The sequence below is a fragment of the Setaria italica genome, chromosome VI (assembly GCF_000263155.2).
Source record: "Setaria italica strain Yugu1 chromosome VI, Setaria_italica_v2.0, whole genome shotgun sequence".
Lineage (NCBI taxonomy): Eukaryota > Viridiplantae > Streptophyta > Magnoliopsida > Poales > Poaceae > Setaria > Setaria italica.
In genome coordinates, this window is record NC_028455.1 from 1517577 (window position 1) to 1540075 (window position 22499).

A 22499-nucleotide genomic window follows, 5' to 3' on the forward strand; every position below is an offset into this window, starting at 1 on the left:
ACCCTTCTTCCCCTTTCGTTCCCTCTTCGGAGGACAAGGAGGATCAGGCGCTGGTGGTCTCCAAGCCGCGGAAGCCTCGGGTTTGCACCAGGAAGGTGAGAGGCGCCAGGATCAGGACTCCAACACCAAGCCCGAACCAGAGCCCTGACAATCGTAGCACCAGCACCAACACCAGCAGCATTGTCGACCCTCTCTATAGGGCTGTGCTCATGATCCCCACAAATCCTGCTCCACCCACCGCTGCTGAGGACCTCCTCGCGCTTGCTCGCAACCGCGGCATCTTCTAACCTGCCTAGTTCACGGTCAGTAAGCACTCCGTTGTACAAATCAGTCCCTTGACTTCAATTTTTGTCTAGACAATGTCTGCATAATCCATATGTTCTGTAAGTGGTTTCTATGCACCACATATTGGACAGGAGCTGTCTAATCTTTTATGTTAATGTCAGGATGCATTCTTTACCCTGGGAAATATTGAAGCGACTTACAAACATATTGAACATGTGCAAATGGTTGCATTTTGTTAGTTTGGCACAAGAAAACTAGCTAGCCATGAGCATTTCACCATTCATCTTCATTGATGCAGTGCAATGTTAGTAGTAGAGCATTGTGTAATATCACTATATCAGTGCTGACTTTGTTATTTCATTCAGGTAACATTTTTCCTTCTGGGTTGCCCTGAAACTGACAAGCCTGGGACTAGCTGATACTAACTAGTTCAAATAATTGTTAGACTGATAGATCTTACACTAGTTATTGGGTGTTTCCATTTCCCGGACTGACTGGCATGACTGTGAAGCAACTTTGTTTCTCTCTGTCTGCCTGATGTACTGCATTTGAAATGACTCCCATCCATTTTATAAGATAGTGTGTGCTCTGTATGGCTATATATGAAAGCTGGGATAGAAATGGAACAAGGGTGGTGTTTTTGACCAAAAATGTAATGCAAATGTTTTCGAATCACGCTAACATTTATTGCAAATAGAATGGCAAAATCTGACTCTGTTTGGTTCATCTCTGTAACAGTATATGTATGGAACCACATCAGGATGTATGGGTGGATGAACTGATCAGACAATCAAAGGGAAGGCTATGCTTCGATCTGTCATTCAAGCCAGATGGTGGAAGCTAAAGTTAACATTCATAAGGAGGGCCATAGAGACCTGAGAACACCAACAATGTCAGATATTGCTTATCCGAGGAGCTGATTAGGGAAATCCTGGGGATTTGGAGATCTCCAGGGTTCTTCAGTTGGTCAGACATCTCCCAGGCAGTATACCTAGCAGCTAATCATTGGAGAAGGCTTAAGAGTAGAGACAAATTGGCAGAGCATCGTGCAGTCATAGGTGTTGGTGTGTTTTTCTAATTAAATTTACTCAAAGGTATAAGTTTAATTTAACTTAGAACAAAACTAAAACCTCTTACATTTTCGAATAGAGAGCCGTAAAATGCATAAGAGCTTCGAGTTTTGACGTAAGTTAGATTTGATCGAACTATATAAAATATTAACATATACCGTAACAAATAAATGCACTACCTAGACAAAACTAAAACCTCTTCAACTTTGGAATGGAGTATAAAAAATCTTCTACGTTGAAAGTATAAGTATACATTGCGAATAATATATACAAGATACACATGCATATATCTGGAAGTGAAATATTGCAAGTGAAACAATTTGGGTATTTACAGACATATTAACAACAAACCATACTATTAATGCATGTAGCAAAAATTGTTTGTTCCCTTACCTACTTGATGATTACCTACCTGTGAGGTAACATTAATACCATCCAATCAGCTGTGAATAGACTGTCCATGCTGATTTGAAGTACTAAAAAAATCCATAATGGATATAATTTCTTAGATTCCGGACAATCCCTAGCTAGCCACTATTTCAGTTTGATGCATCAAATTTAGTCATTTTTCGAGTTAACAAGGTAAGGAACAGATCATCCTTACTTTATTTCGAGGAAGATAGAAAAAAAAGACTGAGGGTTACGCAATAACACGATAATTACATGAGGGCCACGTGTTGCTTGTAATGTTTCTTATGCTCCGAAACTTTACATTATATTGCTTGGAGTTTTGATAAACAACAAGGTCAAAGGGTTGGCATTTAGTCTAGAACTAGTGATCTGCTGGTTATGTGGTCCAATTTTGTTCTTGAGGAAAACATGGCCAAGGTTGGTCCCAGTTCCTATTCCAGGTTGGTTGCAACCCCACTGCCGAGTGAGTCCTGGTAGCTGGTGTGGTAGCTCACTGTGTCTAGTGGTCCGCCGCCTACTGGAGACTGGGCATACGAACGTCCTAAGGAAGGTGTCTGGAATTTTTTTTTTTAGTAGTGGTAGGCAACAGATGGCTATGTTCTTTGTGCAGTATATATAATCGTTGCCCGAGCTGTCGCACACCATATTTAAGCTGACCTGCAGACTCTCATGCTTCTTCCCATACTAATGACCCATCATTGGTCAAGAGACTAATTTCTGACCACCACATACTAATGACCCATCGACACCATTTTCTCCCAATATCTTGAGCCACATTCCACCCATGGTTCAGTTTGGTCAAGCGGTATTAGTTCTTACAACTGCCAATCTAAATCTTTGCTGTGTTTCAAAGTTCATCTATCTAATCTCTAATGCATGATGTTGTACGTTACTTTCTCTGAGCAGGGTAGGGGATGCGACAGATGCTTTGAATCCTAATGGCGGAGATGGTCAGTGCTGCTGTTGTACAGGAGACAGTTAGCAAAATCGTATCTGGACTTGTTGATGAGTACAAAGGTGATGATAAACTGGATGCAAATGAAAACTTGGAGAGGCTAGAAATGGCACACATCAAGTTGGAGGCTGCTGTTGAGACATCGATCGAGTCGCTGGCTGATCACTGATGCATCATTGTTGCGTTGGCGCAAGAAGCTGAAACGTGCTGCTCAAGAGTGTGATGACACCCTACACAAATGCAAGCAGAGAATCCTAGAAGAAGAACAAGTGGAACAGGAGGTGAGGAATTCTGCATTTCCTAGATGGATAGCACATGCCACCAACTCGTTTATCTTCTCCTTTGGTCGCAACGACAATGAGTTGAGCAGAACTATTGTTCAAAGATTTGAATGGTTTGCCGATGGCGCTACTGAGTTTATGAAATTTGTTGAGCTCGGTGGCACACCATGCCGTCACATGCCCTTCAACTCTATTATCAAGAACCTTTTTGCAGGCAAGGAGGTACAACATAAAATTTTTTGGGGAAACGATTACCCTTCTATTCTACTATGGTTGGTTCCTTTCAATACTGCAGAGCATGGAATTGAAGCTTGCCTAAAAATAATCCAGAAAGACAGTAATACACTGGAAAATAACTACTTTCTTGGTGTGATACTACAGATTTCTGAAAGTACAGACATAGTTGGGATCGTACTTATTAAGTGCTTGCAGTTGTTTCCCCCTCATTTCCAGCCTATAGTTGAAAGTATTAAGAAAGAACTTACTCAACTACCTATGCAGGACTTCTCATGGGTACCATATGTCGATTTGTGGCATAGAAAACACTGGGACAATCTTCATAGATTTAGCACGCAATGGTTTCGTCCAGACCCATTATGTTGCAAGCAGCATGATCAGCATAAGCTTCATATTAGTAACCTAGACATGGTAAAACTGCCAGCTTTTCCTCTAGAACAAGTTGGGGGTGTTTGGATACCCTGCTAAACTGTAGCATCTGTCACATTGGATGTTTGGATACTAATTAGGAGTATTAAATATAGTCTAATTATAAAACTAATTGCACAGATGGAGTCTAATTTGCGAGACGAATCTATCAAGTCTAATTAGTCCATAATTTGACAATGTGGTGTTACAGTAATCATTTGCTAATGATGGATTAATTAGCTTTAATAGATTCGTCTCATGAATTAGACTCCATTTGTGCAATTAGTTTTGTAATGAGCTCATATTTAATCCTTCTCATTAGCATCCAAACATCCGATGTGACCTGCTAAAGTTTAGCACCTTATAACCAAACATACGAAGTAAATTTTGCAGTGCCAGTGCCATTTTCCGAGTACAACAAATTAAACAGTGGACCGCACTGTCTGAATACGAAAATTTTCTACAAGGTTCTCGACATCTGAATGTTGGGCTTGCCTTCACGCCGCATGGCTCATCAAAAGGCATGCTGCCGGCAGATAAGAATTCTAGCTATCGACGGTCAGGAGCAAAATTGTTTGCATACTGACATTACCTTGAAACAGCTGAATGAAACCATGCTGGCAAAGGCAATAGATAACTTCTGCAGAAACACCAAAGCGACAGTCTGCCCAAATGCTGTGGAAGTCTAAACATGGCACTGAATATACCAAGTTTGAGAAGGCAAGCATGGTGGTGCCAAGTGCACGGAGAACATCTAGTGGAGCTAGGAAAAGAAGGCCGGTGCAACGACAGGTTCAGGAGCTGGGGAGTCGGAATCGTATGGTCCTTCGCTTCCTTAACTCATGGGCTGCACATGCACCTGTTCAACTGCAAGGCTTGATGCTGGAGTGGATCGAGAAAGAAAAGGAAAGTCAGTTTGCATCACAACCACTACACAACTTTCAGATCAATGGAATTGTTCTAGGCGATAAATTGCATGTGGGATACGTAGTAGGGTACACCTATGGCACGCTCACCATTCTTCGTCCTCTTGCTCTGAGGGAGAAATTTGCAGCCTTACGAATCTGGTGATGGATGTAGGTTATAGAAACTCCTCAGAAAAGCAGTTGCATATATATGCATTATATTCCTCACCGTTCCTCCAGAGGGTAGCAGAGAGGCAGCCCACGACACCATCTGCCATTCATGCATGCAGTTACAGTCATAGCCACCGCCGAGAAAGATTGACAGCTAGTCTCAAACATTACCTACTCTCAAACCAAGCAAGGGCAACACATGATGGGCAGAGAGCAAGGTGTAGCCAAGGACAGACTTGCCGGTTGGGATGGCAATAACGACCATGCCAGTGATCGGAGAGGTTATCAGATCAGTGGCCACCGGCAAGTCATCCTTGGCTGTATCTCCTGCTCTCTGCCTCTTCTTGCATGGCCCCCCAAGCAGTTATATGCTATCTCTTCTCCAGCCCTGAGGTTACAACAGCTCCATCGACCCTTGGGGTACATTTATAGGAACAACTAACTAGGAATGGAATAATATACAGGGTGAAGGTGGGCCAGCCTTTTGACCTGAGCCTGTATATATATTATTGCTACCATTTTTTATATGATTGGATGGAACAAACTTTTTTCCTTTGATAGGGAAAAGAAGGACCAGTCCACTGACTAGCTAGTGCAATGCAATGGGGCTTTCTATCTGGATTTCCACCCTTTTGTGCAAGATTTGTGGGCCAAATTGTAGCTATTGGAAAGCATCATATCGCATGCTTCAACGGTACCCGGATCTCTCGTTGTGTGGTTACCGTATAGTCTACTCGGGCAAATATCACAATGCCTGTCTTCATCAGGCCCAAAACGGAATTTTACACAGGTCAATTTCCCCCCAAGAGTAGGGGTGGCAGATTCGCTCAAATATCATATCACTTATCCAGTTATCCTGTACCCTAGATGGATATCACTTTTTTTATTGAACGAACGGTGTGCATATTTCATTGATAGAGTAGGAGTTTATAGGAAAAAACAAAAAAGAAAAAGAAAAACGGCGAGCTGAGCGGCGAGCCGTACGAGAAGGAAAGGAACTACTCTCGCGCTAGAAGTAATGCTAGTTCTTTCGCCCCCACCACTACCAAGCTGACACCTCCTCCCAGTACCCTACTTATTCTAACATTCTTTGTAGGTTCCCATATAGCCACACACGTAGATATATACCACCACACTTGATGAGTATAAACGCATATGCTATGAGCCACAACTATGAGCAAATACAGATTGAATTGAATACCTCAATGATTATTCGGGGGGCCAATACATAATATAATATAAGTACATTTAAGTACATGTCATGTTTATATTATTTGAATATTTATTGTGATGGAAAAAAAGCTTCTATATATCAACTAAGCGGTAAAAAAATGAGTATGACCAAAAAAAATGTTGCTGGTTTACCTTGTCACGAGAAAATGATTGATTTCACGCAGCAAGGGGATGGAACCTATATGTACCGCTTACCATTCTGCTTCCTCTTGCTCTGAGAGAGCAATGGATTTGACACAAGTGGTTGTCTCGACCATTGCCTACACTCAAGCAAAGTAGGGGCAACACATGACAGGCAGAGAGCAAGGTGTAGCCAAGGACAGACTTGCCGGCAAGAACGGCAAATAATCACGCATGATGTCTGTCTGTCTGTATGTACATACATATGCCGGCAAACGTCAACCGCCGCCGGCAAGTCATCCTTGGCTGCATCTCCTACTCTCTATCCCTTCTTGCATGGCCCCCCAGGCAGTTTACACACATATAGCTTCTCTGATTTGGCTTTGAGATCAGTTATGTTCTTCTGAAGTGAACAACAGCAGCTTCCTCATCAGGGCAAATTTATAAGCACACAGCGAACTAGGCATGGAGCATGTAGAGTACAGGTGGGCCAGACTTTTGACCTGATCTTTATTTCTATCTTTTTGGAACGGAACAAACTTTTTTTTTTCCCTTGATTGACAGGGAAATATGAAGGACCATCAGTCCACTTCTCAGTGCAATGCAAGTTGCAAGGGGCTTTCTGTCTGGATTTCCATATTTTGCGCAAGATTTGTGGGCCAAGTTATTATGGAGCTCTACTGTTGCAAAAGCATCCCTTGCTTCAACAGCAACAGCACTTGTACTCCTGTCTGTGTGGCCATCACATTGGAAGAATACTAGAGCTACACTAGTCCTCATGCCAGATATGGAATATAACAGGGGCCAGCTGTTTCCCCTAACGGTAGGGGTGATCGGAATCGCTCCGGTATCCGTTACCACGTATTATATTATAAAATAGTTGCTTTCTTGGGTTTATAAAATAGCAAATCCTATCTGAATTGAATTGAATTGAATCAGATAAAGTAAGTACATGCTGAGTAAAAGAAAATATCATCATAAAAAGAAGGTGACGAATCATAATATTGTTCCTCCAAATAATTTTATATGGAGACTTAAGTTACCTCTAAAGACGAAGATACTTATTCGATTTTTAGTCAAAGGGGTGACTGTTAAAGCACAATCTAATTAAGCGTAATTGGAAATTTAGTGATAAATGTTGTTTTTGAAACAAGGAAACTATACAAAATTTTATTTTTTGATTGCCATGTTTCTAAATATATCTGGACAACAATACAGGTTGCATATGGTTTACCACCGCTAGAGAATGTAGCTAATCTGTTTGGGATTGGTTACAGCGTGTAGCCTTACCAATGCATCTCCAAGTTTAGGTTGGGGTAAGTGCTATTTGTTGGGCTGTCTGGCTGAGCAGAAATGATACTATCTTTGATAAAAGAATAATGCATTCCTACATGCAGGTTACCTTCAGGGCTACATATATATGCTTCTAGTCCTTGCTACAGAAGGAGACGACTGGGTAAAGATGATCAAGTGGCCGTGCCGTACTTTGGAAACGACAGTCATGGAAGTCTTCATCACCAACCATGGGTGAATGTCTCTACGAATAGGCTATGTGCTTAATGCCATCTATGTTCTATGTTTAAAGAATTGTTTGCTATTTGTTAGCATCTTTGTCGACAACCAGATTCTGTGAACTGAAACAATGGACGACGGTAGAGTGCACAACTCATGTAGAGGTCGGAATAAAGACTTCTTTTATCTTAAAATAAAAAGAATGTGGTATGTTTATACAATGGTGACCACAGAGGAAAAGTAGAATTTGTATGTGTCACAAACGCTTAACAATCATTACTCCGGATCACAGGTCCTAGATTTGATTCCCTAAGTGGGGATGGTAGTAGACTTTCCTTTTTCACCACTTCCTTTTCGTCTACTATATGATATGATGCTTCATGACCTGATTGCGATTGGATTTTGTGCTTCTCTATCGCCATATCTCACACGAAAGATTGTGCTTCCTTTCTACGCAGCAAGGTCGTACATGTATTGCATGCTTCTAGTCCCAATTTCTATAACACTACTAGAAAACTGTCCGAGGATTTTTGATTCGGTACTAACGCGCGGAATTAGTATTGGGTCCAAATTTCGATCCTCGGAGACTTTTTGGTACTAGATCACAATACCACCAGGTACTAAAAGCTACCTTTTAGTACCGGGTGGTGTTGTGACCTAGTACTAAAGCCACGGAGACTTTTAGTACCGGGTGATAACACCACCCGGTACTAAAATGTACCTTAGTACTGGGTGGTGCTATGACCCGGTAGTAAATGGCTCTCCACGAGTTACTTCAAAAGGAAAGCATATCTAATTCCATCACATGTGCTGTGTAGGTGAGATAGTAAGGAAGACTTGTGCGAGGCTTGAGGTCGTAGGTACAAATCCTACGGACCCAGCACACGCATATTACGTGTTAAATTCGTATGACTTGTGATTTATTTATTTATTTTTCTTTATTTTTTGGGCGCAAAGCGATTTAGTACCAGTTGGTAACACCGACCGGTACTAAATGGCACATTTAGTAGCGGTTGAGTTGCTCGGTACTAAATTTTTTTGCATTTAGTATCAAACTAACGATATCGGTCAGGGCACCCAGCACTAAAGGGGTTTTCCAACCGGTACTAGAAGTCGATTGCCCAGCAGTGTAAATTGTCTTAGGTTATAAGCTATATGCCCATAACCTTAGTTTCAAGGTGCCAGAAAATGCCATTCGGATGCCAAATCTTTCTTAGATCTTCTTTAGCTGTACCAATATTATATTCTCTTTCTTTTGTGTGATTGTGAAGCGCCGAAAGGTTAATAGGAACAGCCACCAAAGGTACCAGCAGCAGGACCCAATACATGCATGATTATTGCCGGCCAGTAGAAAGGGGGCAATACAATTCTGTTAAAAAATAATTCTGTTCTGTTCAAAAAAAGGGGTCAATGTAATGTACATGACGCCATGAGGGTACTTATATATAACTGTTAACAGGATCATAAACCCATCATGTTTTTTCTTACTGAAAAGGAGGATCTTATTACATTGCATGATTCTTTCAATTTTTTTTCATTTTGCAAAACATTGCATTACATGATTCTTTCTTGGCAAGGAAGATAACTAAATGTTTTCTCAAATAAAAGTCATCAAAGACTTATAAATACAGAAATTCCAAGGGACAGGGTGCACATTAGTTGGCAACATGTTTGGCACCCAACATGAATTACAAATTAAAAGGCCAAACAGGAGGCCTCACAGAAATAATACCGGAAAAACAAACGGAGACCAAGATCCATCTTACCAAAAAGTGCAAAATTTAGGTTCTATGGATCCAAACAGGGCCTAAGTAAGATAATAAGTACATGCCTAGAAAAGCAAATATCATCATGCAAAGTATGTGGTATATGTCTATAAAGTGGCGAACATAGAAGAATAGTAGAAAGTGTCCAATATGAGGATGTACATTATGGTACATTGGTACTAATAATTGTAACAGCCTAATTGGTTATTATACACGGTAGCGTTTTGTTATTGAAAAGGAGGATTCGTCATTACATTGCACGGTTCTCATTGGAAGGAAAATACCTAATTTTTTTTCAAATCAAAGTGACCTAGCTCTGATAAATACAGATTGCCAAATAAGGGACGCGATCTCACTAAAATGACTACATTAATTTGTACAAAGTTTGGTTTCCAAAATGAATTACAAACTATAATGCTAATAAGGGGTCCTTACAAAAATAATATGGACAAAACAAGCAGTGGCCCGATCCAACTGACCAAAAACGGCAAAACATTGGTTTTTATAAAAAGAAGTGCTAAACTTTTTAGGCAAGGTAACTGTGTACGCTGGCTGGCTATCATCAACAGAGGCAACAATCCAACGAGGCCCGTATGCAGCTATAGGCCCAACGATGAGTCCGGCCTGACGGCAGACGCGGAATGAGCCCGGCCCATACGAGAGTGAGCGAGTGAGCAGTAGTGATCACGTGAATAACATGATGCGGCTGATGGAGATCCATTATTTGGCGACCAGCAATGAAATCAAGTTTGATGCGATTCGAGATTTTGAGATTAATTTGACCAGTCAACCACTAGTGCATATGAGATTTGAGATGTTTGATGCGATTGTACCTGTACAATTCGTTGCCAGCGTGGCGAGCTGGTTGGATGATGGATCCAGCGTCATGGCGGTGCTGCTGGCGGGCGGAGCCATGCGCGATAAGAAGAGAGCTAGATGTAGCCATGGATAGACTTGCCGGCGTGGATGGATGGATGCGAGCAGTGTTGCGGGCACCGGTGCGTGGCGGCGGCGGCGGCCGGCAATTCATCCTTGGCTGCATCCCGCTCTCTCCCTCGTCGCGCATGGCAACCCCTCCGGGTGAAGATCTCTGGCTCGATCTCACCCGTGGCTTGCTCATTAACACAGTGTGTCCAATTTATAGGCATATAGTTAAGAAGACGCATGAGAGGTTGGTAGTGTTTCGATCCGTTTCGTGGTCATGCGTCAGCCATGGCATGCAAGATGTGCTGCCGTGGGCATGCAAGACGCAGCTCAAGATACGCATGACGGAGGAGTCTGTTGCGGCAGTTAGGTTTGTTATACAGGGCTTAGGGTTGGGCTGGGCTGGGCATCGACTGTACCGGTGCTCACTGTTTTTGTAGCGGGCCAAGGCCTGTAGTCAGAGAGAGGGGTGTCACCGAGGCTAGGAGGAGCCCATTAAACCTCACGATAAACGGAGCTGAGTCGGACGCTACAAAAGTTCCACCAAAACATTTAACACATGTTGCGTGTAACACAATGGTCCTGTGAGAATTTTTTTCCTTATTTCTTTCTTTTACTTAGAAAATCTCAGATCAACAATGAAGCAAACTTACTAACCTCTTGCAACATCTCGTGATGATTTAAAAAAAATCTCAAATCATGGTATGCAACATCACAAAAACAAAGCTGCAATATCATAAAGATACAGTTGCAACACCTCATATTGGTACAAAAATTTCCAGATCCTCATTGAACATCAAAAACACAGTTGCAAAATCTCATATTTGATTAAAAAAATTCCAAATCATCAGCGCAACACCAGAAAAATCACGTGCAACATCTCACATAAAAAATCCTAAATATGATTGCAACATCACAGAATCATATTTGAAACATCAATTCATCTACTGTCAACATCCGAAATCTCTTATCTCTAAGATATGCTGGTAGATGAAGATGATGCCTGAATATGTAGAATAAGGTGAGATTCTAGCAGTGTTGCTTGAGGATTAATAGCCATGGCCAGATCGAGCCACCAGGACAGAAAGGGAGGCAGGTCTACCTCATCATGAAGGAGCCCTTAGCCGCCAAGAGCACATATACGCCGCCATGCGCTTGCCGTTGCCGCCTTGCCGGGGGGGGGGGGGGGTGACCTTGCTCCAATCACATGCGCCATCGCTGTCACCTTCAAAGGGATCCACGCACACCGCATGCAGATCCTCTTCACCACCGCATCGTCCATCGTCGCCGAGCCACATGTGCTCATGTGTGGGGGTTTCGTTGTCGTCGAGCAGAGCTCACCCCCGACAACCTCGCTCAAATGAGCACAGGGGGGCTGCACCACCGCAGGCCGCTCAGTCGCTCAGGCAAGAGGTCATGTTTTGAAGAGAGAGAGCAGGGGAGAGGATAAGGTCGCTAACCGCTAGCTGTTATTTGCTTGGCAGGTGGAGCGTTCAATGGTTCGAGTTCGTCTGATATTTCTAGGGGCTCCAGCGGTCCTAGAGGGTGTTTGGATACATACTCCTAAACTTTAGTGCCTGTCACATTGGATGTTTGATACTAATTAGAAGTATTAAATATAGTCTAATTACAAAACTAATTGCACAGATGGAGTTTAATTCGCGAGACGAATCTATTAAGCCTAATTAGTCCATGATTTGACAATGTGGTGCTACAGTAACCATTTGCTAATGATGGATTAATTAGGCTTAATAGATTCGTCTCGCGAATTAGTATAGAGGTTCTGCAGTTAGTTTTATAATTAGCTCATGTTTAGTCCTTCTAATTAGCGTTCGAACATTCGATGTGACCCTCTAAAGTTTAGGACCTCGTATCAAACACCCCGCTACCGTAGAATAAAATGTTGTTTGTCAAATCGGTTCGTCATGAGTGGATCATGACAATTAACGCATGCAAAGGGTCCCCGATAGATACGATGCGCGGCACGGATGAGAGAAAGTGTGGTAATATTTGAGGTGTTGGAAGACTTGGAGCAGAAAACTATTTGTATGTAACTATTTGAGCAGAAAAATCAAAGAAAAAGTAAGTACGTGATGGTACTTAAAAAGCACAGTAAAAGAGCTCATAAATGAATAATACGAATGACTAGAAAGGAAAGGAATAGAAAATAATAAGAAATATAAAGGAAAAAAGAAACCTGTAATACCTCCACCCAACTGAATTGCTGAATAATTTTCCAGTAATACCTCGGTTTAATAATCCTAAAACTATTTTAGCTAGCGAACGTGGTTCGGTAATACAATAGTTCAGTTGTTTAGTAATTTCTAGTCAGTTTCATCAGTAATTTGACTGCTGGGTGTAATATAATAACTGCTATACCGTATGGTATAGGATAACGCTGCCGTAAAAATGAAAGCAAAATGAAAAGAAAACAAAAGAATAAGAGAGACATGAAAAGAACCGGCATCATGAAAAGAACCAACTTCCCAGCGGGGCCGCGGGAGCTGCTCGCGAGCGCGAGTCGTCGGGCAGCTTCCACGACTGATCAAGTGCATCAGCAAGCCGGTGAGACGTAAACGTGGATAGCATCCCGGCCGGAGTTCTGGCACCTCCTAATGAGCGAGCTTTCCAGCCTGCCAGCAGACATCATGTCCACAAATGCTCTTCCCCGATGGGAAGCATGACAGCTGCTCAGAACAGCGTAAGCAAACAGTCATCACTGCATTCCAGTTCTTCCACATGACACACAACTACCATCAATTCATCAAATGTTACACGTACGTGTTGCTCAGAACCTCCTGATTACACATCACAACAAAACAACTCATTTCAAGTGTGCGTGAAGGGCCGACGTACGCCTTTGCGAAGAAGGAATGAGGATAGAAAAGCATAAATAATCCACAACCAGGGATCACAAACACACAACCGGTGGCGCCTTCTCTGCATTTCGGGGGAATGAGACGAACGAACCGCTTGGCTGGCTCAACAACTCCCTGCTGTGTATTTGTCTCATCTCCCGATGGCTAGGATTGACACAAAGAAAGAAGGCGGCAAAAGAGACTTACTACCGCCTGAGCTGACGATGCAGATCATGCATAAAACTCTTTGATACGAATGTGCTGGATCTTGTCCCAGTTCCAGCTCCCCTCTTCTTTGCAGGACGTTGTGAGGAAGGAGTTGCCAGAGATCCTAATGCACTCAAGAGAATCCGGCAGAGTTGGAAGGAATTTGATGTTCTTGCAATGAACGATAGAAATTTCCCTGAGCGACTTGAGGCTCTCCATATTGTCAGGCAAGGCGTCCCAGGTGCAGAAGTTAATGCCGAGCACACGCAGGCATTTGAAGAACTCGTTGTCTTTTTCAGGAATAGAGGCCAATCGGCTGCAGTTGCGGAGGTAAAGTTTGTGCAGGTGCTTTGGCGCGTCTGGATACTGGCTACCCAACATCATCCAACCAGGATACGTCGAACCGTTGAAGTCCCAGATGTCCAGCCTTACAAGATCCTTCGGTGGGCAAAGGCCCTCAAGTACCTCTGCTTCGACATCTGCATCGCAGTTGCACAACTCCAAACCAAACACAAGTTTTGCTGGTTTGCAGTTGCACCCATCAAACTCCAGATCAAGTTCTGCTAGACTTTTTTTGCAGGCTAGCTTGGCTTCAAGAGCTTCCTCTTTGTTTCTGACAAGTTTAAGGCCGGAAAGCATCAGAATTCCTCGAAGCTCGTTTAGATGCTTCAGTTGATGCAGCTCCTGCCCTTTTTCCTTACACACTAAGAATGAAGACGCCATTTCGTCTCGCATGTCAAGGTCGGACAAATCGAGTTTGTTCCAGATGTATCGCAAATGGATGAGATTAACTATATCTTCAGGAGAGGAAAGGTGGAAGTTCCAAACATCTAGGATCTGCATATGGTAAAGCTTCCTAAATGTGCTTGGGAAAGTCAACTCCACGCCACTGAAAGATCGAAGGCTAAGATAACGTAGATGCTTCATCTGACCAATAGAAGCTGGGACTGAGAGCACAAGTCTTCTGCTGGGTGCAAATTTAACAATCAGCACCCGAAGTTTCGTCAACCTCAAGAACATATTCTCAAATATTTTTTCTTTACTTAAGTCTGTCTCTGTATCCTCAATAATTACCAGGGTCCGCAGATTTTCCAACTCAAGAATTTTGTCAGTGATTTTCCTCAAGAATTTTCTATTAGGAGTCTCAATGAAAAGATGACGAACTTCTGTGGGAATGTCCTTTTGCGAGCCATTCAAATTAATTCTATAAAAATCACTTCCAGAAACCCACTCTGCCAGTTCACGCAGCATATCGTGAATTATCAGTGTCTTCTTATTAAAATACCTGATTTGAACATTCAGAAATGAGAATTTCAGCAATTCATCAACATAGCGCTGGCCTACATCTTCCAAGTCCTCAGTTTGATTACTGTTCTTTACAAACCCTTGTGCTACCCACATTCCAACCAACTCATCTCGTTCCAACGTGTATCCTCCGGGAAAAGTGATGCAGTACTCAAAGCATCGCCTGATGTCCGCATCAAGTTGTCGATAACTCCACCACAGAGCTCCCATGGTCCAATTCAACAAGCCGTGCTTCGCCGTTCTATCCCAGAAATCAATATCTAGGTTCATACGAAGACGTGCAGCCACTGTTGCTACTGCAAGTGGTGAGCTACGTAGCTTTTCCACAATCTTTCTCCCAATTTCTGTATGTTCTCGATCATCAAATGCGGCAGTACCTTGTAGTGCATGATCCATGAACATTGACAAGCACTCTTCCTCTTTCAAATCAGGTATTTTAATAGGTTCCTGAGCACCGAGAGCTCTAGCTGCATCTATGTTTTGAGCCGTCACCAGGACTCTACTTCCGTTCTTCCCAGCATCCAGTACATCGAGTAGAATCTCCCGTTGTTTTCTATTTCCATCATTAATCCAGACATCATCCAGAACCAACAAGAAACGTCTGTTTTGCAATATGCTCTTCAGTTCCTTTTGTAGTTTTTTAAGACCTTTGGTTTCAGATGGCCTTTCTTCCGTCATCTGCTCTAGTTTTTTAAGACCTTTGGTTTCAGATGGCCTTTCTTCCGTCATCTGCTCTAGCATATTACGGAATATATCAACCACTCTGAAAGTCTCAGAGACATGAATGAACATAATATTGTCAAAATGCTTGCCTTCCTTAAGCTTCCTTTCATGGTCACAAACATATTGTGCTAGAGTAGTCTTCCCAGATCCAGTTATGCCATAGATGCCAATCACAGAATAAGGTTTACTGCTTCTAGAGCTCGGTTCATGAGCATCGGGTCCCTCACGAAGCTTTCTACATATATCCTCAAGATCATTATCTCGACCAAATACTTTCCGTTTAATGCATCTGTGCAAGTCATCAATGTCTTGTTCACTGCTGCTTCCCTTGTTAGTATCCTGGACCAGAATTTTGCTGCTGCGGCTTTGCTGATTCAACAGTGGTGATTTACTCAAGTCACTGACAATATATTCTATCCGCTCTATTCTTTCCCTCAAACTCTGTCTATAATTGAGTGGGAATGAATCTAATCCAATGCTGTCGTTCTGCAAGAAGATTCAAATCAAATTGCTGTGATATTAGGAAACCAATTGAACAAAGTTGAAACTTCAAGATGAATAGAAGGACCAGATCCGTCAGCACGTGAAAATATGAATGGTCGCCGTTTGGAAAATGGCCCTAGGCCATAATAATTTTGGTGAATTTGGTGTTTGCAAGATATACCTTTGTAGGTGTTTTATAGGTTACAAGGATGAATTACAAAACCAGAAGAATTCTATGTCATCCAAATGGTAGAAAAAAGAAAGACTTAGAAGAATTCTATGGCATCTAAAGATGAATTCTATGCAATGTTATATTCTAAGGTTTACAAACGATGGTAATGAAGCCGAGATAAAGACACGTGACGACTTGAAGCGAATCCTGCTAGAAATGTGCACCGACACATCCCACCAATTCATATGGCAATCATTAGCAAAGGCACCGAATCATTTGGTGACATGGAGGACAGCAGTAAGGCCAAGGAGCGTGCACTGTGGCCACGCGTATATCCCATGAATTGAAGGGCATATAAGGTGTACTAGCACGTGCAAAAAAGAAAAGAAAAGAAAAAGTGATTTGATTTCCTAAAGGGTTTAGCACTGCGATATAATAAACTGGTGCTAGAACGCTAGCAGCTGTGATCTGATACGAGGGCACAAGATACCTAGTACATTTTCACCAAAACTACACCAGCATGGTAGCAGAACACGAGGAGCAGAGATGGTAACGTACCTCGTTGCTGTTGGGGAATAAAACTGCGTATGACAAGTAGTCCCAGGTCTTACGGCCAGTCGTCGCGATCGCATAAGTCGACCAGGTGAGGACGGATCGACCGCAATCGGTGATGCGACACCTGACGTTTTCCGAGACAAGGTGGCTGCAGCGCACACGGAGCCGTTGCATCACAGAAACTGGGGGCGCCGTGTTGCTGATTGGCATCACAGAAACTGGGGGCGCCGTGTTGCTGATTGGCAGCCGCTCACCCGATGTGCGTAGGGTGGCATACAGGGATCTCCACATCCTGCACAAGCCCTGCACGCACCACACCACAGGGACCACTATCCATCTCCGGAGCCAGCTCTCCCTGCAGGCATCAGCGAGCTGCTGCTGCGTGTTCCGCAGCCGCTTACCTGATGCACGTAGGGTGGCATACAGGGATCTGATCCCCATCCTGCACAAGCCCTGCACGCACCACCACACCACAGGGACCACTATCCATCGCCGCCGGAGCCAGCTCTCCCTGCAGGCATCAGCGAGCTGCTGCAGCCAGCTGCTGCTGCCGTGGGGCGGCTCCGTCTTCCCGGTGAGAGCCTTCTCGATTCGGCGATACTCGATAAGATCCAGGATGTCCTCTGCTTCGTACAAGGTGGCTTTGAGATCTTTCTTCATCTTGTCGAGTATCTTCAGATCGGATTCGGACCTCTCGCCTTCTTCTGCTCTCAGAATCCTCTGGTTCTCTACAATCTCGAGCGCCCGAATCAGATTCGGGACCGTGTGGATTTCCAGGTCCCGGAGCTTCCTTGACAGCTCCCGGAACTTCTCCCGGCGCTTCCTTGACATGTTGAAGACGAGGTAGGCAATGATCTTGTGGACGAGGAAGGCGATGATGGGTGACATGAACCAACCTAGCACGGTTAAGAACGAGGGCGCCATCGCTCAAGTTACGTTTTCCAGAGGTTTGCAACCTAATTTCTCGAGGAGGAAATTAGAGGCTCTGCGAGGGAATGAAGAGGGTGGATGGTGGAGGAACACGAGCTGCAAGGTCTGGTATATAGACTATAGTCATGGCGGTGGGGGGAAGCTGCCAGGAAGCCGCTTATAAGCCATCTTGAGTTCTTCAGTTTCGAAGCTGCCGATTGTTCCATGGCAATTTTTAGCTTCAGGTCATGATGCTTCGAGAGAAACTTCCGGCTGGCTCTGTGAACAACGTCGATATTCCAAATGAATTTTGCCGAAATTGTAGAGCTGTAGATGCTGGCTCTGTAGATGCAAATTAAATGGAGGAAGGTGCGGGGAAACTAACCCGACGGATCTAACTTTTTAGTTGGACACAGCCGTTGGACCGCAGCCCAGCCCAGGCCATGGCTGAATTCTGGGGAATCATCTATCGGCTGAGATGGTTAGACCAGTGTGCGGCGTACGGACTGGACGGATGGACGGGGACGCCATTTTCGTGCGGCTCGCACGTCCTCAGAGGCAGCTGTGAATTTTGCCGTCGCGGTCTCGCCGACCTGGATTTCTTCGACGCGTTTACTTTGTTGCCGTCTGTTCAACAACTCATAGTTAGGTACGTGAAGCAGCGTGGGACGCCATGGATCGAGCTGTTCCCCACCGCAAATCCGCAATGCTAATTCTGCAGTTGACACGCCTGCGACCGGTCGACTTTTTTTTTCCGTGTTTGCTTTGCCCTTATTCCTAAAATGCCAAACAGGTTGCTTACGGGACTAAACTTTAAAGCCCATCCTCAAGAGATTGCTTATGGTGACTAAAAGTACTATGAACACCCTGTGTCCGTCATTAATGCCTTGTTCGTGACTCCCTCTCCCCGCACCGCACCCCACCCGTCCCACCGTCGGCCCCTGGCCACCCGCTCACTGCTCTCGCCCGCCCGCCGCCACTTCCAGCCCGCCAACCTCTCCCGCCGCTTCCCGCCCGCCTGCCGACGCTTCATGCCTGCTGGCTCCCGCCGCCCACCCGCCGTCGTGCGCTACCCCTGTACCCGCGCGCCGCTGCTCACCGGGCCGCCACTCGGGCGTGTGCTGTGCGTGCCTGCGTGGGGAGGCAGAGAAGGAAAAAAGGCAGGGCAGCAGGGGCAAGTTGGTCACTGTTCAACTCATTTAATGTCTTTTAGTCATTGGAACCAAATAGGGTGAGACTAAACTTTAGTCCCTGACTAAAGTGGAGTTTAGTCCCTAAAGATAAGTAAGAGCAAACCAAACAGGACCATATCCCAACACGCACACCCCTCCATGTGCGTGGACCCATGACGGCCTTATCGTCTGCGGCCCTGCCTCCTCCAGCCAAATGTAGCACAACTGAATACTTTTGAAGTCTCCACTGACTACTCTTGATACTCCTCGAGTACTTCATCTAATTAGATCTTCAAAGGTGCCAAAAACTGCATGAGGCTGGAATATGCTCAAACCCTTTTCGAACTTGTAATCTTCGTCTTTGTATGTGTTGACGCCGGATTTTGACACGTGTTTGGAATCGGCGTCAAAGGGGAAAGAAGGCAACTGATGCGGCGAGGTAGGAGTTACAGTTGGGAATCGGCCGATTGGAGCAACAGTGTTTCGGCCGATCGGTGGACGGAGTCAATGGATGCTAGCCGATTGGGGGCCGAAACGGCGTGGCTGGTGCGGGCTTAAACTGGGCCAAGGTGATAATTAGCTAAAGAGGGAGATTGGCTCGTGGAGAAAAAATAGTATCCAACTCTGATACGAGTTGTATTTGTAGAATTAGAGATAGATCCTAGTCGGTTAGGAAATCGATCGTAACATGTATAAATAGCTGCCTTGTAAGGCTTGTAAAAAACAGCACATCAATCAATACAACAAATCTACTTTTTCTCGTACTTTATTTTCAAGTCGGCGACTTCGCCAAAATCTTTTCTTTTCACTAGTTCATATGGATTGGTAGTGCTGCATCAACACGACCTCCGGCCGATAGTGCTAGGCCCGGGCATGCTCTTCTACTAGGGGCGGCAGTGTGCGGCCCGCCGTGGCGGGCTCCCCTGCTGGGTGCGCCGAGACGAGCTCGCCTGCCGCCTCTAGTGTTAGCTGATTTTCTTTTCTTTTCAAATTTTTTTTCTAATATTTTGCTTCTAGATTTCTCTAGTCCTTCTCCCTAAACTTTGTTCACAATTTTTTGTTTCCAGAGCATCTTTCCTAAAAGTTTTCTAATTTTTTTTAAAAAATTTTCTCTAAATGTTTGTTTTCCAAAACTTTTTCATCTAGTTTTGTTTCACAACATTTTTTTCACAAACTTGCATGCGAATATTTTTCTATAAACTTTTGTCGCATAAATTTTTGTGTGAAAAATTTTGTAAATATTTTTTTATTGAGAACGGAGGAGAAAGGGATCCCAGATGCACGTGGGAGTGGGTCAACATGACAGAAGACTCTGTCGGTCGCCCGAAAATTAGACTACCCCAAGCAAACATGTGTTTGGTTTTGGAATCCAATAGGTTGGATCAGCTCCAACCCACTTTTTTGGGTTGGGTTCAACACATCCCGTATTTGGTTGATGAGCATGAATCCAACCCAATTTTTTATTTGGCTGTAGAGATTAAGTGGGATGAGATGAATACCATCTTAACACCGTTATGTGGAGCCCGCATGTCATTGGTGGGATCCCCTCCAATCACAATGAAATGTCATTTTGTTGATGTCGACCTCGTAACCAGGTTGTATGTTAACTACTGATTATTGGTATAGAACATGTATTCAAAATATATTAGCAAAGTTGTACTATACTATGAGTCTATTTTAAGATGAAATTATATATACCGTTTCCAAAAGTTTAAACAGAATATTCAAACACACTGCCGGATTTACCGGTACACACAGCAGCCTGTGAAAATATTCATTTTATAAGTTTTTTTTTTAATTTATATGTTTTGTACGATAAAAAGGTATGATTCTAAAAAACCAAAACGATTTATGATTTAGAACGGTGGAAGTATTATATTACTGTCTAGCATGTGAGTTCTTTCGGAAGTGATTTTTTCGGGGGGAGGATAGCATGTGAATTATTAGTTGATCGCAGAGGTAATTTATTCTCATTAACATCTTTAGTTTAACATCGTGCATGGAACTTCCCAATTCCCGTGGGAACGTATCTTGGTGATTTTCAAACAAAGTTTGAATACTTTCGCCGGGTTTACACTCAGTGACTCCCCAAGAATATCTGTTCCACGCAGTCAACCGGCCGGCTGCAAGCACGACCCCACCCACGCGTCTGGCCACCTCACGCCCACGTGGCTCCATATCCACGACTCGTTCGTTGACCACCACAGGCGAGCGACAGCCTCAGCTAGCTCCGCCGCGTGTGGTTCGACGTCCCACGCGTAATAATGGGCCGGCGGTCGGCGCGGCGGTGCATCACCGGCGGCGCGTGTGTTCGGCCGGCCGACGTCGTACGGGTCGTCGTTGATCACAATAACGCGGTTCCATTTACGTCGTTGACGCGTAATATCCCCAGCTTTTTGGGTACGCGCGACGTGACAGGACAGCAGGAGAGGAGAACCTGAGGCCGAACACAACTTGCGTGTGCAGTGTTCACCCTCGTTTTCACTTTACCTTTTTAGCCCTCGTGAAAAAAAAAGGGGATCAACATGATTCATTAGTTTGGGAAATAACTAATGAACGAACACTCCCCCAGACTGAGCACTTCAGGGAGAGTTACATGAAGAAGAAAAAATGAAACCTTCTAGGCATGTCATCCGAGTTTGTAGATAGCAGCTCTCGATTTGTTAGTTGCTACATGACATGGGATGATCTTAAAGAGAAACATGCATGAGCTACTACCACCACCGTGTTATCCCGAGCAGCACAGCGCTCATGGCTCCGTTTGCTTCTGTCACTCGCGTCCGGCCGTGCCCCACACGGCCAACGCCACACGTATGAAGGGGCACGGCCACACCACACACATGAGGGAATTCAAATATTCAGTTATTTCTATGCAAAAGGGAAATCATATCTAGCTAGAAAATACTAGTGGCACATGAAAATCAGCGTTATTGATGCGATAACATTATCGAAACACGTTGTCGCTCATTCCATCCAAACACCAGACTCTATAACCTCAAATATGTAATTTTCATGTATTTTCTATAATTTCTAGCTACTCCAACAATTTTCTATATTTTCTAGTACCGCAAAAATAAAAAAATTAATGGCATGATTTCCAACACTTATACAAATTTTTCTACAATTTCTATGTAATTTCTACAATTTTAGATAAGTTTCTACAATTTCTAGATAATTTTCTAGCTATTTTCTACAATTTTAGATAAAAAATATTTAATGACGTCGCGGCGGTCGTGGGTTTACATCAGCGTGATGACGAGCCCGCGGCCGCCGCGAGTCAGGGGTGAAGGACACGGGGGCGGATAGGAGGCTAGGGCCCGGGGCGGTGGCGGTGGGCGCGGACGGGGCCGGACGGGCGGCGGCGGTCGCCGACGGAGACAGCGGACGGAGGCGGCAATAGTAGGGGGCGGCGGCGGTCGCGGGCGAGGGTGGTGACGGAGGCGGCAGTCGCAGATGGCGGTAGTTCTTTATGTCAGTATACCGAGTCATGTGTGAAATTTACTTGAAGATGAAGTAATAATTCGTGTTACAATTGGGGCACCTTGGAATTTACATGCTCTGGAACAAATCATGTCTTCCTTTTCCTTCTCCACCGTTCTTTTTTGTGTATTCAGACTGCAAACTGAGCATGGTGAATTATTAGTGTCCTTTTGAGGATAAAGTATTTGACCTGTGAATTTCAGGGTGACAGTTTTTGCATTTTTTATTCTGTTATGAACTCTGTAGCATAGATTTATTATGTAGCTTGGTTGTGTAATCTCAGTAATGTATAGCAAATGACCTGTGTGAGTGATTCTTTTTCTTTGTGCAAGGAGCTATCTAAGCTTTAATGGACCA

At 44.0% G+C, this 22499-nt stretch overlaps 2 protein-coding genes, 1 long non-coding RNA gene and 1 pseudogene across 4 annotated transcripts in view; 2 read left to right on the forward strand and 2 right to left on the reverse strand.

Annotated features, from left to right (window-relative positions):
* Positions 1-644, forward strand: part of LOC111255690 — a 1822-nt gene extending 1178 nt beyond the window's left edge. The window contains exons 2-3 of the mRNA XM_022827566.1: positions 33-141; positions 176-644. Coding sequence (XP_022683301.1) covers positions 33-141; positions 176-287 — 221 coding nt within the window. The 3' untranslated portion in view covers positions 288-644. The remainder of the gene's footprint in view (positions 1-32; positions 142-175) is intronic.
* An 878-nt stretch (positions 645-1522) lies between these two features.
* LOC101765465 lies at positions 1523-3804 on the forward strand (annotated as a pseudogene).
* Positions 3805-3986: 182 nt separating this feature from the next.
* On the reverse strand, positions 3987-6491 carry LOC101764378. Its single transcript, XR_001164274.3, has 3 exons — positions 4895-6491; positions 4664-4823; positions 3987-4529 (listed from the first exon to the last, which is right to left on the reverse strand). It is a non-coding gene; the product is annotated as an uncharacterized LOC101764378 (long non-coding RNA).
* A 6489-nt stretch (positions 6492-12980) lies between these two features.
* LOC101764635 (putative disease resistance RPP13-like protein 1) lies at positions 12981-18074 on the reverse strand. 2 transcript variants are annotated; one of them, XM_022827647.1, is made up of 3 exons: positions 17876-18074; positions 16585-17769; positions 12981-15857 (listed from the first exon to the last, which is right to left on the reverse strand). In XM_022827647.1, the coding sequence occupies exons 2-3, from the start codon at positions 17503-17505 to the stop codon at positions 13368-13370; spliced, it is 3411 nt and encodes a 1136-aa protein (XP_022683382.1). In that variant the 5' UTR covers positions 17506-17769; positions 17876-18074; the 3' UTR covers positions 12981-13367. The 2 variants fall into 2 exon arrangements, with proteins under 2 accessions (XP_022683382.1, XP_004972537.1); XM_004972480.3 differs by having other exon boundaries at positions 16585-18074.
* Positions 18075-22499: the final 4425 nt, after the last annotated feature.